Raw genomic sequence first — 17,509 nt, 5'->3', positions numbered from 1 at the left:
CAGGCACACTATTGAATGTGTACGGCTACTAGACTGAACTATTGCTATTGAAGGACAGTGATACTTGTGTCCAATTACTAGTAGCAATTGTCGAACTCAGCCGCTCCACTACGTCATCACTATTGGAGCCGCATACATTAGCCAGCACTATCCATTATCGCTATTGAAGGATATTGTAACCTGTGTTCATACCATAGGAACAATTGTTGCGTTCAGTTGCTACATTACGTTATCAATATTGGAGCCGCGGAGACAAGCCAGCACTATTGATTGACTTATTCATCTGCGCATGGGATATATACCCTCGGCTGCATTCAATTGTACTGGCTGAATATTCATCAGTTGCTCTACTACAAGTGTTAGATCCTATACAGTATCCAATAAGTTTTCTGATTAGCGACTGTCACGACTCTTATCCCTATATGTGGTATTTTGTATGTATTTTATCTTTTTATTTTATTGAAATGTACACGTGTTCTAAATTATGATTTAATAAATGTTTTATTCCCATTCCATTGGTCCAAGTGTTGAGTGCTCGCCCTAAACTTTATTTTTCTATATATTAATTTTCAGCAGATTTGTGTAGGATTTATTTTTTTTTTCTCAAAAATGAAAATTCCCAGAATATCGGTATAAATTATCGGCTATCGGCCTGAAAGTTCACAAATTATCGGCTATCGGCCTGAAAGTTCACAAATTATCGGTATCGGCCCTAAAAAATCAATATCGGTCGATCCCTAATCATCATGTCATGCACCTTCCGTTCAAACTCACTCAGTGTAGGCGGACTTCCCTGGATCCACCTCATAGCAATCAGTTTCCTGGCCACATACAGCAACCTCCCCACAGCTACCTTGACCGATTCATTCCCTCCAATCTCAGACACATATCCCAGTACACACACCTTAGGGTCTTTTTGAATTTTCAATGTCATTTTGCTATTAATCATATTTCTAACATCCTCCCAATAATTACCAACTACTGGACAAGACCACAGCATATGTAACAAGTCCGCACCATCTTCCATACACTTTGGACACTTGTCATCCCTTCTCACTCCAATCTTTTTCAGGAACACCAGTGTTTTGTACACTCTGTGTATAATAAATAATTGGGACAATTTGCCCTGTTCACTCAGGGACACCTTGGGGACCCCTTCCAGTATATCTTCCCACTTATCTTTAGACATATCCCCCACGTCATCCTCCCATTTTTTCATTCTTGAAAGCGGAAACCCCTCTAAGAATTTTTCCAGTAAAAGAGCGTACACCTGTGATATTAACCCTCTTTTTCCCCCACCTGTCGGAAGAACAAGCTTATGAACCACCTCCATTTGAGCTATCACACATCCTTTCCGCAATGTGACCTCAAGGGCATGCCTTATTTGAAGATATTTATAGAACCACTCCCTTGGAACATTAAATTCCCGCTGCAGGTTTTGAAATGACTTACATATCTTGTCCTTAATTAATTGGCCAATTCTCGTCACTCCATACGTTTCCCAGTTCCTTAGTCCTGGTATGGCAAATAATTCGGGCAACAGGAGATTCTTTCCAATAGGAGAAAGTTCGCTGATTCCACCTACACCTCTTAGCTGCTTCACCTTTGTCCAAACTTTTTTCATAAGTTCAATAAGAGGGAGTTTTTCTCTCCCAGCATGCATTCCTGAGCCTTCCAGAAAGCCCATGAGGTCATGACTGCCCAGCCAATGCTGCAATATCTGCCCAGTCATATCTGGAGCTTGTAGATCAATCCATCCCTTAAAATGCTGACATTGGGAAGCCAGAAAATAAATCCATGCGTTAGGGACAGCCAGGCCCCCTTCCGACTTAGGATACTGCAATGTCTCCAGTTTGATCCTAGCCTGCCCATACTTCCAAGTAAGATCCCTAAATATAGAGTGAATTTTCTTGAATCTATCCAGGGGGATCCATACAGGAGCATTATTCAGCACATAGAGCAACTGGGGCATCATAACCATTTTTAAAAGGTTAACTCTACCTACCACCGAAAGAAAGAGTCTACACCATGACCTCACTTTAAGCCTAAAAGTAGCCAGCAATGGGGACAGATTAAGGTCTTCAAAATCCGATAGTCTAGGTGTTATATGCAATCCCAGATATTTAAATTTATCCACCCAAGGAACCCGACTATCTACTTGTCTGCCTGACAGGGCCTGACCATCAATTGGCATCAAAGAGGATTTTTGCCAATTTATCCGAAGTCCAGAGAAGCTACCAAATCTGTCAATCAATGCCATGGCCGCATCCAGGGACGCACCAGTATCGCCCATAAAAAGTAGAGTGTCATCAGCGTACATAGCCACTTTATTGTGCAGCCCACCGTATCTAAACCCCTCTATATTTGTTGATAAGCGGATATGCGCCGCGAGCGGCTCTATTGCAAGAGCAAACAATAAGGGCGACAATGGGCATCCCTGCCTGGAGCCCCTGGCAAGAGCAAAACAATCTGACAACCCTCCATTCGCTCTAATTCTCGCCTTAGGACTAGAATACAGGACCTGTACCCACTAAATGAACCGCTCTCCAAAGCCCATAGTTCTCAGGACCCCCCACAAGTACCTCCATTCCACACTGTCAAACGCCTTAGCGGCGTCAAGCGCAAGTAAGGCCCTGTCTCCGCTGTTATCCGCCGGAATATTTAAACTAGTGTACAGCCAAGAATAACATATTTTGAGCATTTGTAGAACACACCGAAGGACTTTATTCTACACCTCGTTTGTTCTCCTGTTTCTTGTACATGGGGTATTAACTTGGTGTATTCAGGGTATTAACGGGGTTGTGCAGTGCTACAATCAGGATAGGTCATCAATATTAGATTGGTGGGCATCCGACCCCGCCACCCCCACTGATCAGCTGTCTGAAGAGGTAGCAGCACTCGTGCAAGCACTGCTTCTGCTTCAAAATGTTTGCAGCGGAGTGTAATTACAACTGCTCATCCCATGGCAAGTGAATGGGACGAACCGCTGTATAATTCGGAAGCGGAAGCAGCGCTCGCACAAATGGCTGATTAGCGAGGGTGCCAGGAGTCAGAACCCCGCTGATCTGATATTCATGACCTATTCTGAGAATAGGTCATCGGTATTGTAGCACTGCACAAGCCCATCAACTTGGCGTATGCCGGATATGAACTTGGCGTATGCCAGGTATGAACTTGGCGGTGCGTGGTTTATCTTTATATGTTGTATTAGGCTACTTTTACATAATTTTTGCTGGATGCGTCATGGATCAGAAAAATCGCTTCCGTTATGATAATAGAACCGTCTGCGTCCGCTATGAACAGATCCGGTTGTATTATCTCTAAAATGACCAAGTCGGATCGGGCACTAAAACCATTGTAAGTCAATGGGCACTGGCACCATAGACTTGCATTGTGTTTCATGCCAGATCCGTCTTGACCAGTATCCCATGACGCACACAAAAACCCTGCTTTGCAGCGTGGAAACGCAGAGGAACAAAATGCATTCTGGTGCACTCCGTTCCGTTCACAATGAATGGAAACAAAACGGAAGTGTGTTCCTCTGGTTTTGAGATCCTATGACTGATCAATACCGGTAAGGAAAGCACAGATGTGGAAGGAGCCTCATTGGGTTGTGTGTGCGCTGCTGTCTTATTTTTAAATCCGAAATGCTATTTAAATGACAATTTATCTCTTTATTTCATCATGTACTTTCTTTCCTTTATCCCGCGGCGTGGTCTGTTTGGACGCCAGAGTTGAACCTCTTCCAGCCATTACATAAACACTTTTCAGCCAAAAGATTACTTTCTTTGTAATCATAAGAAGCTTTTCTTTTAATTAGTAAATGACCTACTTGCAAAGTTTGGAAATGACTTTTTAGGAAGTCCACTTAAGCTCCAGCTTATGAGGACATGTTCCCAGGCTCGGCGTACACGGTGATCTACTGGTGTGCAGCCTTCAAACATAAAGGGTTCCTCTCATCAGGGCAATCCCTCTCCACGTCAGGGCATATGGACGTCATAGAAGGGTTCCTCCATTCGGGACTCAGCTTTTGGGTACTCATTTGAATGAATGTCCGCATGCAGTACTATATAAAACCCATAGCGGCCGTTTTATGGGGAATTGGTCATTTTTCATGACTTTTTCCCCCCCCGCCACCACATCTATTCTTTACTCTGGTCTTAGGGTTGTCACCCACGGCCATCAGTGGATCACTGCAGCACTTCGTATAGGAAACACCTTGTAGGTGATGAGATGATCCTATAAATCAGGGCTGGTCAACCTGCGGCTCTCCAGCTATTGTAAAACTACAATTCCCACCATGCCCTGCTGTAGGCTGATAGTTGTAGGCAGGCTGGGCATGCTGGGAGTTGTAGTTTTGCAACAGCTGGAGAGCCGCAGGTTGGCCATCCCTGCTATAAATGGTCCGTAAGCAGTTAGTCGATAGATGCCGAGAACCTACAACGTAATGTGCATGAGGACCTCATGACCACCCACAGCAGGTGCATGGGGAAACAACGATCCCTCTCAATTAAAATAAACGTGCACGTATGATGCACCTGAGCATGAATCTCTATCGGGAGGTGGGAGAGCGCAGTTTTCTGAATGTCTTCTATGTCTGGCCAGCTTTACATAATGGTCACTGCTGTTGGAGCGCAGCATTGAGGTGCGCACCATGTCGGGCTTGATGCGGCCTCAACTTAATTGTCAGACCAAATTGCAGCGCCTGGCAAGCTATTGATCATCATTGGTAGTTGCTGCTGTATGACAATGGAAAAGTGGCGCAATTTGCAGTCGGCTGCCAATGCTGGTAATGGTTACGTTGCATTGAGTTGCATGCCCTGTCCTGACAACTGCTCAGAGATCAGAAGACACCCAGCAGAAGTAGTCTAGCCCCGCGCCACTAATAACTGAAGATGTGACCCTGGCAATGTGATCATCTTCTGTGATAGAAGACGGCAGATGTTCTGCGCTGGGAGTTTGATTTACGTGATAGACTTTCGGCATGCAGCGCCATGCAAGATGAGTGGTCTGAGGTCTGTGGACTTTATGGTTGCAGGCAAGGCACTGGGTTATTAACACCCGCTAGATCACTGTGTGATCATTGAAGAGACCCGATTCTCAGAATGAAATGTTGACATTTTCACACTTACTGCCACCTAGTGGCCAGAACAGGCTTACACTCGACTGGTAAGAAATAAAAACCTCTCTTTGCAGTTTACCACGGACTTGAATGTTATCACCTCCTTATCAGTAGCAGGTGGAGGGCTGATAACACAATGACTGGGCTTTTTTTTTTATTGGCAGAACGTGACCGTTTTGGCGACAACTGCCAACAATCTTTTTGCCTGTAGTGGATAGGACAGGCGGAGAGATTTATATGCAGCCAATTTAAAACTTAAAGGGTAACCATCACCAGACTTCTGCTAGGTCATAGTGACAAGTCAGAAGTTTTGATCGGCGTGGGCTCCCACCAATTGCGAAAACAAAGGAGTAGAAGCACTGTGCCCCCCCCCTCATTTCTGTTCACCCTATGATCGAGCAGACTAATGGACCTGTGAATCCGTACGCCCTTTGCTACTCTCTGAGGAAAGCCAAGAAGAGCTGAGCAGAACCAGCAGCAGAGAGAAGAGGAGCACAGCTCGGAGGTTGGAGAGGTAAGTATGCTTCCCTCTGCTCCACTGCCACCAGTGAGTGCTCATGTAATCCGCAGCACATTGGTGATTTGCTAATGTGCTACGGATTACATGCTGCTCCTGGCACAAATTAGGCTACTTTCACACTTGCGTTTTAGTTTTCCGGCATTGGGATCAGTCATAGGGGCTCAATACCGGCAAAAAACGCTTCAGTTTTGTCCCCCTTCATTGTCAATAGGGACAAAACTGAACAGAACGGAGCACACCAAAATGTATTCCGTTCCGTTTGGTTGCGTTCCCATAACGGAGAGCAAACCGCAACATGTTGTAGTTTGCTTTCCGTCCTGGGATGCGGAGCAAGACGTTTTCTCTGACACAATACAAAACGGATCCGTCCTCCCCTGACTTTCAATGGAGTTCATGACGGATCCGTCTTGGCTATGTTAAAGATAATACAACCGGATTCATTCATAACGGATGTAGATGGTTGTATTTTCAGTAACTGAAGTGTTTTTGCTGAACCCTGCCTGATCCAGCAAAAACGCTAGTGTGAAAGTAGCCTTAGTGGCAGCGGGCTATCGGAGAAGGGGAGCATACTTACCTTACGATCTTCCCCGCAGCCGTGCTCCGGTTCTCTCAGCGAAGCCGCTGGACCACCAGTAACTTCCGGTTATATTATAAGACCACTATGTCACCAATGTTTTCTTTGAAGGCGCTCATGAAGTATTTGCATACTGACGATATTGCGGGTGTATGCTGAGAATAAAGACTGTACATAAGTGGGACAGGGTGTAATGTCATTAAGGTGATGGGTGGGGTAGGAGTGAGAATACAGGGCTAGAATAGATGTTAGTCAAACGGGAAGGGGCAGTGCCCAGAGGAGATGGGTGTTAGAATAGCGGTGCTCCAAGCCTTCTGGCCTGGCCCCTCGGTTCCCGAAAGAGCTTATTTGCATAATAATAAAATGCTGATACCTCAGGAATGCCGCTACGTAGAAACCGAAGGTATCGTTTTAATAAGATTGATTATACTTCCAGAGGCTGTTTAACCCTTTCTACCCCGGGCCAGGTTTCACCTTCCTGCCCAGGCCATTTTTTTGCAAATCCGACATGTCACTTTATGTGGTAATAACTTTGTAACACTTTTATTTATCCAAGCCATTCTGAGATTGTTTTCTCGTGACACATTGTACTTCATGATAGTCATACATTTGAGTCAATATATTTCACCTTTATTTATGAAAAAATTCCAAATTTACCAAATATTTTTGAAAAATTAGCAATTTTAAAAATTTCTATTTCTGTGCTTTTAAAACAGAAAGTGATACCTCATCAAATATTTATTACTTAACATTCCCCATATGTCTACTTTAAGTTGGCATCATTTTGTAAGTGTGATTTTATTTTTTTAGGTTGTTAGAAGGCTTAGAATTTTAGAAGCAATTCTTAAAATGTTGAAGAAAATTTTCAAAACCCACTTTTTAAGGACCATTTCAGGTCTGAAGTCACTTTGTGGGACTTACACAGTGTAAACCCCCCCCCCCATAAATGACCCCATTGTAGAAACTACACCCCTCAAGCTACTCAAAACTGATTTTACAAACTTTGTTAACCCTTTAGGTGTTCCACAAGAATTAAAGGAAAATGGAGATCAAATTTCTAAATTTCACTTTTTTGGCAGATTTTCCATTTTAATCAATTTTTTTTCTTTAACACATCGAGGGTTACCAGAACTCAATATTTATTACCCTAATTCTGCGGTTTACAGAAACACCCCACATGTGGTCATAAACTGATGGGCACACGGCAGGGCGCATAAGGAAACGAACGCCATATGGTTTTTGGAAGGCAGATTTTGCTGGACTGGCTTTTAGATGCCATGTCCCATTTGAAGCCCCCCTAATGCACCCTTACAGTAGAAACTCCCAGAAAGTGACCCCATTTTGGAAACTAGGGGATAAGGTGCCAGTTTTATTGGTACTATTTTGGGGAACATGATTTTTAATTGCTCTATATTACGTTTTTTGTGAGGCAAAATAACCCAAAAATGGCTGTTTTGGCACAGTTTTAATTTTTTACAACATTCATCTGACATGGTAAGATCATGTGCTATTTTTATAGAGCAGGTTGTTATGGACGCAATGATATCAAATATGTCTACTTTCTTTGTTTCAGTTTTACATAATAAAGCATTTTTGAAAAAAAAATGTTTTTGTCTCTCCATTTTCTGAACGCCATATTTTTATTTTTCTGCCGATCGTCTTGTGCAGGGGCTCGTTTTTTTGCAGGAAGAGTTGACGTTTTTATTGGTACCATTTTTGGGTACATATGATTTTTTGATCATTCATTATTACTTTATGGGGCAAGAAAAATTTGAAATTTTGGCACAGTTTTGATTTATTTATTTTTCCAGTGTTCACCTGAGGGGTTAGGTCATGTGATATATAGAGAGAGAGAGAGCTGGTTGTTGCGGACGCGGCGATACCTAATATGTATAATTTTTTTATTATTATTATTTCACTTTAACACAATAACATGCTTGTAACAACAACAAAAAATTATGTTTTTAGTGTCTCCTGTTCTGAGAGCTATAGTTTTTATTTTTTGAGTGATTTTCTTATAGGGGCTCAATTTTTGCGGGATGGGGTGATTGGTATCATTTTGTGGGACACACTCCTTTTTTGATCGCTTGGTGTTGCGCTTTTTTCTTGACAGTTTTTATTTTTATATTTTTTTTATATGGTGTTCTTCGGACCGGGTGGACCATCTGATACATTTATAGAGCCGGTCATTACGGACGTGGCGATACCTAATATGTGTGCGTCTTTTTTACTCTATTTCTGACTTCAACTTTTGGAGGTCTGATCTCCTCTGCAATGCATTACAATACATCTGTATTGTAATGCATTGCCTGTTAGTGTATTACAGAGTAATACACTAATAGGTTGCCTAGGAGACACGGCCTGAGGCTGGATCTCCTGGACACCCGTAGAAGGCAGGTCCCGATGCCGTGCAAGGCATTGGGCAGCCTCTGCTCGACATCGGGCGGGTCCCCGCCACAGCAGCGCGGGGACCCAATGGGCTCCCTCACCCACAGCAAACCCCTTCTATGCCGCGGTCACTGCTGACCACGGCATAGAAGGGGTTATTGCGCCGGCATCTGTGTTTTCACCGATGCCGGGGTCCGGCTAACGGGAACAGCCGGTCCCCTGCAGCTGATCAGGCGGGCAAAGCTCCTGCCCCTGCCTGATCAGCGGGCTGTAATAGATCTATCTCCCCTCTTAGGAACCAAATCGCCAAAGGGAGCTGAGATTTTCATATGACCCCCTATACTTCCATTATGAACATCAATAAGCCTACATACAGTTCCTTTGGTTTGGGTTATGTATGGAATCTTTTTGTAGTAGATTGTCTTTATTCAGCGTAGACTGTGTGGTAATGTAATTGTGTATGACTTTCTTATATGATTTATTATTGTGTTAATCTATTCATTCCAGGTTCCAGATCAGTATGGCCTCATCCGAGCTGTAGCAGAGGGCAAAAGTGACCAGTTTCTAGTTGGCACATCGAGGAACTTTGTTCTGCGAGGCACCTTTAACGATGGCTTCCAGGTGGAAGTTCAGGTAGGTAGCCATTGGGCTGTGTCTTGTATGTTGCTTTGCATTTGTAAGTCCCTGATAAAATGATTTGTCAAACGCAGGGTCACACAGATGAACTCTGGGGACTGGCAACGCACCCCTTCAAAGATCTTCTCTTAACATGTGCTCAGGACAAGCAGGTCTGTCTATGGAATAATGTAGACCACACGCTGGAATGGACCAGACTTCTAGATGTAAGTATCCAAAGCATAGGTGATAAATGTGTGATCATTGGTGCTCCCGATGAACTGAGACTCTTAAAGGGGTTGTACCCACATTTTCACCCAGGCAGGCCTTGTGATATGAGCATCGTTTCATGCTCTGATGCTCTTCCTTGCCCTGCGCTGGATCACGCAAGGGAAGTGCTTCTTTGTTTATGTCTTTACAGTGCTAGGCAGAGGCTTCCGCCTAGCATTGTATTTGGTGACTTCACTGGCTCTGATGGGGGAGCTTTAGCGCTGCCCTAGCCGTTTTACAGGCTAGGGCAGTGCTAAAGCCTGCCCATTTGTGCCGGTGATGTCACTGGGCTCACTGCTGGGTGGAAGCCTCCGCCTAGTTTACCCATGGAGAGCCCGGTACGTGACCGGATCTCCATAAAAAGCCTTTGCCCTGCGCGATTCAGCGCAGGGAAAAGGAGAGCATCGGAGCATAATGTGGGTATGTCTGGGTTCAGCTCTGAACCCAGACAACCCCTTTAAGTCCCTTTTGTGAATGGAGCGGTAATGTGCATTTGTGGTCCCCGGTCCATTCAGTCTACAGTACTGCTGAATTCAGAGTTCTGCTTTTTCCAGCAGTCCCATAGAAGTGAATGGAGCGGTTGTCATACTTGCACACCCCAGATCTGTTCACACAGGGGCTTCGAGTACCCCGCTCCCTCAAACGATGAGCCCCCCACACTCGGATCCTCAGACATCATACATTTATCTGCTAGTGAATGTTGTGCTGAAGTTTCTCATCTCTTTTTTGGCTTTGTTTGGAATCTGAAATCTAAGCTGTTGATTTTTTTTCTCCTTCAGGAACCTGGACACTGTGCAGACTTCCATCCAAGTGGAATAGTTGTAGCTATTGGAACACATTCTGGGAGGTATTTCCTGAAATGTTGACTTCTGGTTTTACTGGATATAAACTGCAGATGACTGAGCGGCCCTGTGAAAGATTACGTGTCGCATGTATAGCATCTATCTAACGTTTATTGTGTGTGAATCATTGAGCAGCGCTTTATGTTGCAGTAGTTATACGTGGGACATTGACTCCCTTTGCAGGGCCCCTCTTGTACTGAAAAGCGCAGTCATTTAGGCTTTTCAATACCACTGAAAAACACTTGGGGGCGCTTTTATTAAGGCTGTCGTTTTAGACGGTCTTCATAAGTCCCTGCGCTGGCAGTGATCACCGACGTTATGTAGAGGCACCGGCCTCTACGTACCTTCGGCTTATCCACCCCAATACTAAATGTAAGGCAGCCTAAACCAGACGTAGAAAGTGATAAATGAGACAGGCCTGCCGCTCTGTCCCCTTCCCCGTCCACCTGGTGTGAGCAGGGAAAAAGTTGCAGATTCTGGTGTGTGACAGAATCTGCGCCAGATATATGCCACAAAAGTATGCAGGGCCAGCAATACCATTGTGCAGCACAAAATGCTGCCATCCATGCCACAGTATGAAACGATCACCGTCCTGAGGATGGCAATACAATTGAATTCGGGAGGCATCTGCCGCTGCTGGGCATGTGCATAAGTACCTCATGCTCCTAGCTTCAGATAGTTGTGTACCCTGTAGAGTCGATGGCCAATCCACTCCTACTCCTACTCACATATAACTGGTCATCCAGTTTCATAGGTACAGATCCTCTGACAGATGTCCTTTAACAGCTCATAAATGCTCATTTCAGCTAAATTCTTATAAAAGTAATAAGAATTTAGCTTAAATGAGTGTTTGAGCTTTCAGGGAACTAGAGAATGGGGGCTACAGATCAAGCCATTACAGCAGCATGGATTCCCTGAGAAGGAGCAGTCTGCAGATGCAGTGAAACCTAAAACTGTAGAGGGAAAAACTGCTAATTGTAATAAAGAGTCAACAAAAGAATGTTTAAATCCAACATAAGTGTAATGCCATAATAAAATAAAATGTCACCAAAGGTGTCCATGGCCTTTAAAATATGCAGATGTGTCAACAAAAATAGGGAGAGGGGAGAAAGTTGCTGCCAAACACCTTCAGAGGTGACCTATCTTTGGCGTACATAATTTGGCTCCAGCGATAACAGCAGGTGTGGCTCACAGTATTCTAATGTGTATGTGTCATGCCCTGCTCAGGCTATGTGCGGAGGTCTGCCAGATTAGCAGCACGTGTATAGCCTTTTGTTTTGGAGTTGAGCTATATCCGCCTCCTTTCAGGTGCACTGGGTGGAGTCGTTGGTTTGAGTTTAAATTACGCCCACTCCCAGTGTCCTGTGAGGGTTATAGCTTCTGTCTGGCTCGAAGGAAGGATTTGCTGTTCCTGCTCAGTAAAAGATAAGTTGGTTTCGCTTTCTTGTGGTTCTGTCTAGGCTGTTAGAGAGACGCCTGCCCCCTCCAGGTCCTGAGGGAGCAGGCTGCCTCTTTCCCCCTTTCACCATCTTAGGGATTTTAGGGTATCTTCAGCCTAGGCACGGGGACACGTTTATTCCCACCTTCAGGGTCTGAACGTGGGCATAGAAGTCTAGGGAGAGCTGGTAGGGATTTGTCAGGAGGTGACCTTCATCCCCAGCTATTTGCCTAGACACTTGTTTGTTGATAGTCTTTGTATCTTGTATCCTGTCCGCCGTGACAGTATGAGGGCCTTCATAATTTGGGCATACTCAAGTCTACCAGTCGGTACACGCAATGCTATTTTTCTGATGCCATGCAAGGTGCTGAGCCATGACATACTTTCCCTATGGTTTCTAGCATGAAAAAAACATTCCCATGGATAAGCCAGAATTATTGAGCATTTATCTTTAAGATGTTTTACAGAACTTTTTTTTTATCTACTGTTTTAGGCTTTCTTTTAACATGAGAGATATTTCTCCTATTTTCTAGATGGTTTGTCCTAGATGCAGAGACAAGAGATCTGGTTTCAATACACACAGATGGGAATGAGCAGCTCTCAGTGATGCGATACTCACTTGGTGAGTGACTCCTTACAAGCAGTCTGTAAATGATTGTCCCCTGTAACGTTGTGTCCAGGTCACAGTCTCTATCTCTGCTCCATTCTCCAGAACATTTGGATACGAACTACAGTATGTTCAGTATTTAAAGCGGAACTGTCCCCTCTCCTGACATGCTTGTTTTAATAGCTTTATACATTCCCCATGTAATAACAATTCTGGAACATCTGTTCTTAGGACTCTATGTTGAGCCAAAACTGCAACTAGCTTGACCTACAGAATCTGCCATAAATTCATCAGAGTACTGTTCCTGTTTCTGACAGTCCTCTTTGTTGTTCCCCTTCCTTGTGAGTTACATGTTGCAGCAGGGAGGGGGAAGAGGTTATATATGGCAGATCACAGTGTGGAGATGGGGTATAACATCCAAGAAGGTCAGCTCATACAGACTTTAAATAGGGACTAAACACAAGGCAGATTGCAGCGATCACATAGGTTGTGCACAAGTGTAGAGAGAAAGGAGAGCATTTACTGCAAACTCTACAGGAGGTGGGGGATCACACACACCTCAGCATCAGTGTATCTCAGTACAAGTGTTAGGACAGTGATGGCTAACCTCCAGCACTCCAGCTGTGGTGAAACTACGACTCCCAGCATGCTCCATTTTCTGTGGAGTACTAAGAACAGCCAAGCAAGTGTGCATCCTGGGAGTTGTAGTTTTACCACATCTGGAGTGCCAGAGGTTTAGTCATCACACTGTTAGGAAATCCATACTGATTTATAAAAGGAAAAATTAGTTGATGAATTAAGCTGTGCTGACGAGAGCTAGTGAAGTCAGCAGCATCCTGGACTCACATCCAGCATTTATTACTGTTAGATACATGGCCACCTGAGTAGTCTGAAACTAGGAGAAGGTTGTAAACTGAATAACAAGGGATTCTGAGAAGGAATGAATATTTCAGACTGAAACTTAGTGTAACTTTTTTTTAAATCATGGTAACTAATATATAGGCTATGCACACCTTTTGGGGTCCATTTTTTTATGATTGTATTTTACTCATTTTGGGCTAAAAATAATTTTTTAAATTGGTCTTTATTAAAAAGAATTCAGCCGTTCTGTCACAAATGGCTAGCTGCTTGTCTAGCTGTGTGAATCGGTTGAGCTGCCTGACAGAACAGAGTAAAAACAGACAGAAGGTTATTAGAGAATCTCAAGACTGTACAGAGAAAAGGGCTCAACATTTCCTTTAAAGACCAATTGAAAATGATTTTTAACTCAAAATGAGTACAATGCATTCATTAAAAAATGCCACCAAAGGTGTACATAGCCTTTATGTTAAACTTACTATCTCCATGTCAAGAGTTCATAACCTGCGAATGGCAGCAAACTAAAACCCCTTATTTTAGCTGTAGTGGGTGTGTGTGTATGGCTACTTTCACACTAGCGTTTTTGCTGGATTCGGCAGGGTTCAGCAAAAACGCTTCCGTTACTGATTATACAACCGTCTGCCTCCGTTATGAACGGATACGGTTGTATTATCTTTAACATACCCAAGATGGATCAGTCATGAACTGCATTGAAAGTCCAATGGGGGACAGATCCGTTTTCTATTGTGTCAGAGAAAACGGATCCGTCCCTATTGACTTGCATCGTGGGTTTCGCTCTGCATCCCAGGACAGAAAGCAAAGTGCAGCAAGCTGTGGTTTGCTCTCCGATATGAGAACGGAACGAAATACATTTTGGAGCATTCCGTTCTGTTCAGTTACGTTTTGTCCCCGTTGACAATGAATGGGGACAAAACGGCAGCGTTTTTTCCCCCCCTGGTATTGAGACCCTATAACGGATCTCAATACCGGAAAATGTTAGTGTGAAAGTAGCCTAAAGCAAGTCGCTAATTTAAAAGGACAAATTAAGATGAGGCATGCTATCCATTCCACCTATCCTCAGTCACAGAATGTGAGGATCATATCGGGTGCATCTTGAGGACTGCAAGAACTTGCATTGTGAACGTAGTGATAGGCTCGCTTAATATGTAATTATTTGCAGTGATCTTGCAATAGTCCAAATGATACAACTGTCATCTACTTTGTTTAAGACTTACCAGGTCGGGGAACCTATACTAGTGTAATGTCTCCTGTATTATGCTTGCTGCATGTTTATTGCAAGATTGTTCTAAGACTGTCTTCTCCTGCAGATGGATCTCTCCTTGCCGTGGGTTCACACGATAACTTCATTTATCTCTACAATGTCTCAGAGAATGGAAGAAAGTATAGCAGATACGGAAAGTGCGGTGTGAGTAAAACGGATGACTAATGGGGACTTATGAATCACTCGGTTATGCCTTGTGCAGACCCACAGGGGAAGGTGCAAGATACGGGGCTTCAAAGAACACTAAAGGGAATGTGTCAGGCTCCGCCCCTCAAGACCTGCAGTAGGCATAACAATTATGTGGAGTGGAACACTTGGCTGCTGCTGCTGCTGCAAACTAAAATAATTGTACTACTTACAAATTGCACAAATCATAACGTTCCTAACACCATTTTTATTATATTTCTATTTTTTCAGGGACATTCCAGTTACATTACTCACCTTGACTGGTCCCCAGATAACAAATACATAATGTCAAACTCAGGAGACTATGAAATATTATACTGTAAGTATCTAAGTATGTAAAAGTGTGTCCCAAAAACAGAACAAAAAAAAAGAAAATACCACAATTTACAACTGCCCTAAATTATGCTGGAAAGTACTGGGGAACTGGTGCTCCAAATAAAAGCAAATGGAAATGATGTTAATGTATTAATGTCCCTCAGGTAATTTATAGTTTTGGTTAGGTATTCTGACTGGTTTGTACAGAATGACTAATTTCATCTGCTGTGGCCCAAATGTCTGAAGGTCAGGCTGAAATAGTCACAGCTTGACCTTATTAAAGAGGACCTTTCACCGCTCCTGACATTCCTGTTTTAATAGCTCCGTGCATTCCCCATGTAAAAACAATTCTGAAGCCTCTATTCTTATGGCTCCATGTTGTGCCGTTCCTTTATTATTTGCACTATAAGTTATGACTGAATTGCTAGCAGTCTGCAGTAAGGGTACAGAGGGAAGGTAACCAGTTGGGGGGGGTGTACCTGCCAGACTGACTATCCAATCAGTGCTGCCATTTTCAGTCTGTGCAGGTACACCCCCCCCCCCCCCTCTCCCAACTGGTTACCTCCCCTCTGTACCCTTACTGCAGACTGCTAGCAATTCATTCATAACTTATAGTGCAAAAAATAAAGCAATGGCACAACATAGAGCCATAAGAATAGATGCTCCAGAATTGTTAGTACGTGGGGAATGCATGGAGCTATTAAAATAGGCAGGTCAGGAGCGGTGAAAGAGCCTCTTTAATCACAGACAAGATTTGTAAGTATGAGAATAGGACCCCCTGCTCACCACTGTCCACATACAGCATCCATACTATGCCATCCTTGTGATATCATAGAAATATAGTTTGTACGGCTGAAAGAAGACCTCTGTCCATCAAGTTCAGCCTGTTATCCTGCAAATTGATCCAGAGGAAGGCAAAAAAGAACCTGAGGTAGCAGCCAATTTTTCTCACTTCAGAGGAAAAAATTCCTTTCCGACTCCAATCAGGCAATCGGAATAACTCCCTGGATCAACGACCCTTCTCTAGAATAATAACTATAACCTGTAATATTATTACACTTACACCCAGGCTAAGCATGATACTGGTTCTACAGATTCGTGATTTGGTCCGAATTTTTTAAAAAGTTCGGATCCACGCGAAACCAAATTTTTGGTGGTTTGTTTCAGGCAATCCAATGACCGAAAGAGAGAGGGCCTAGTATACCAGTGTATGTTCCTTAACAATATATATGCATTGTCTAAGGGGTAGTCTTTCTCATTATAGAGAGCCCCTAGTATGCAGAGTATGTGTATGCAGTATTGTAGGCCAGGTGATTCCCCTCTGGGTTTCTGGGAAACATATTCAAATTAGCTTTCCTAAATCTGATGCCAGCAGATGTTAAACATGATAATTAGCATATATTTTCCCCAGAAATCAAGAGGAGCTTGAGTAGCCTACAAAAGTAATCACGTATGTCAGTTGGTCTCCATAATAGAAATAGTACCCACCCAGAGGTTGCCCTTAAGGTGTTCTCATCTGTTCTCATCTGCTTTGTCCAGAAAGAGCTATTTGCAGATGTGAGGCTGGCTTAGCTGTTTTCCTAGCTTTGCTACTTAAGTCTGTTTAAAAGGCTGGAAAACATCTCTGCCAATCTAGTGTGAAAAATGATATAAACAAATAGCACTCATATCAATGCTGTGTTCCCCTTACTGTTTACTGTAGCAGTTAATTGCTGTGCCGTTGCCAGTAGTTATAGCTCCTGCTATCCCAATTCACCTCAGTAGTATGGCTCCTTCCTATTCACCCGAGGATATGTCGTCAGTATAGCAAAAACAGACAACACCTTCAGCAATTCTTTCACTATTTTGGATCAACTTCAGATGAACCAGAGAGGCCTCCAAAATAACATTCAACTGAAAATAAGACAAGAGAATTGCATCACACCACAAAGCTTATATCGACATTAATGAAACATGCAAGCCAGTTCTCTTTCTAGAAGGACAAGAGAAGCAGAAAGTATCAAGAGAAATTTACCATACTTGGTTGACTGGCATTGTGGGGTACTTTTTAGGGTTCTCTATAGTTAGGGAGACCAAAAAATCGGGATGAATATTGTGTGCCAGGCGACACTCTTCCTAGAAACCAAGAAGAGTATATGCAAATCGCATATCTTAATTCTTCTGGGATAAAATAGCATATCCCCTCTCTTTTATTTTTTGTCAGGCAAGCTGATCTGGGAAAGATATTCAAATAAGCTTTTCTTACAAAACAGAAAAGAATGCTAATCTTTTCTCATGCCCGCCAAATTAAGATATGCGATTTGTATATACTCTTCCTAGAAACCAAGAGTAGTGTCGCCTGGCATACAATACTTGGGCATATTTTTTGTCTCCCTAATGATGGAGAGTACCACCCCACAAGGCCAGTCAACCAAGTAAGACGGGTTTCTCTTGAGACATTCTGGTTCTCTTGTCCTTCTAGAAAGCGAACTAGCTTGCATGTTACATTGAGA

At 43.3% G+C, this 17,509-nt stretch overlaps 1 protein-coding gene across 4 annotated transcripts in view; it reads left to right on the top strand.

Moving 5' to 3' along the window:
• Positions 1–17,509, top strand: part of EML4 (EMAP like 4) — a 162,354-nt gene that overhangs the window by 138,384 nt on the left and 6,461 nt on the right. For all 4 annotated transcript variants that reach the window (XR_005778531.1, XM_040430353.1, XM_040430355.1 and 1 more), the window contains exons 16-21: positions 9,112–9,237; positions 9,315–9,446; positions 10,269–10,336; positions 12,303–12,391; positions 14,563–14,660; positions 14,934–15,021. Coding sequence is in view for 3 of the 4 variants with exons in the window: in XM_040430353.1 (XP_040286287.1) it covers positions 9,112–9,237; positions 9,315–9,446; positions 10,269–10,336; positions 12,303–12,391; positions 14,563–14,660; positions 14,934–15,021 (601 nt within the window). In the remaining variant the exon portion in view is untranslated. The remainder of the gene's footprint in view (positions 1–9,111; positions 9,238–9,314; positions 9,447–10,268; positions 10,337–12,302; positions 12,392–14,562; positions 14,661–14,933; positions 15,022–17,509) is intronic.

This window comes from Bufo bufo, chromosome 4 (genome assembly GCF_905171765.1).
Source record: "Bufo bufo chromosome 4, aBufBuf1.1, whole genome shotgun sequence".
NCBI lineage: Eukaryota > Metazoa > Chordata > Amphibia > Anura > Bufonidae > Bufo > Bufo bufo.
This window is presented reverse-complemented; position numbering and strand designations above follow the sequence as displayed.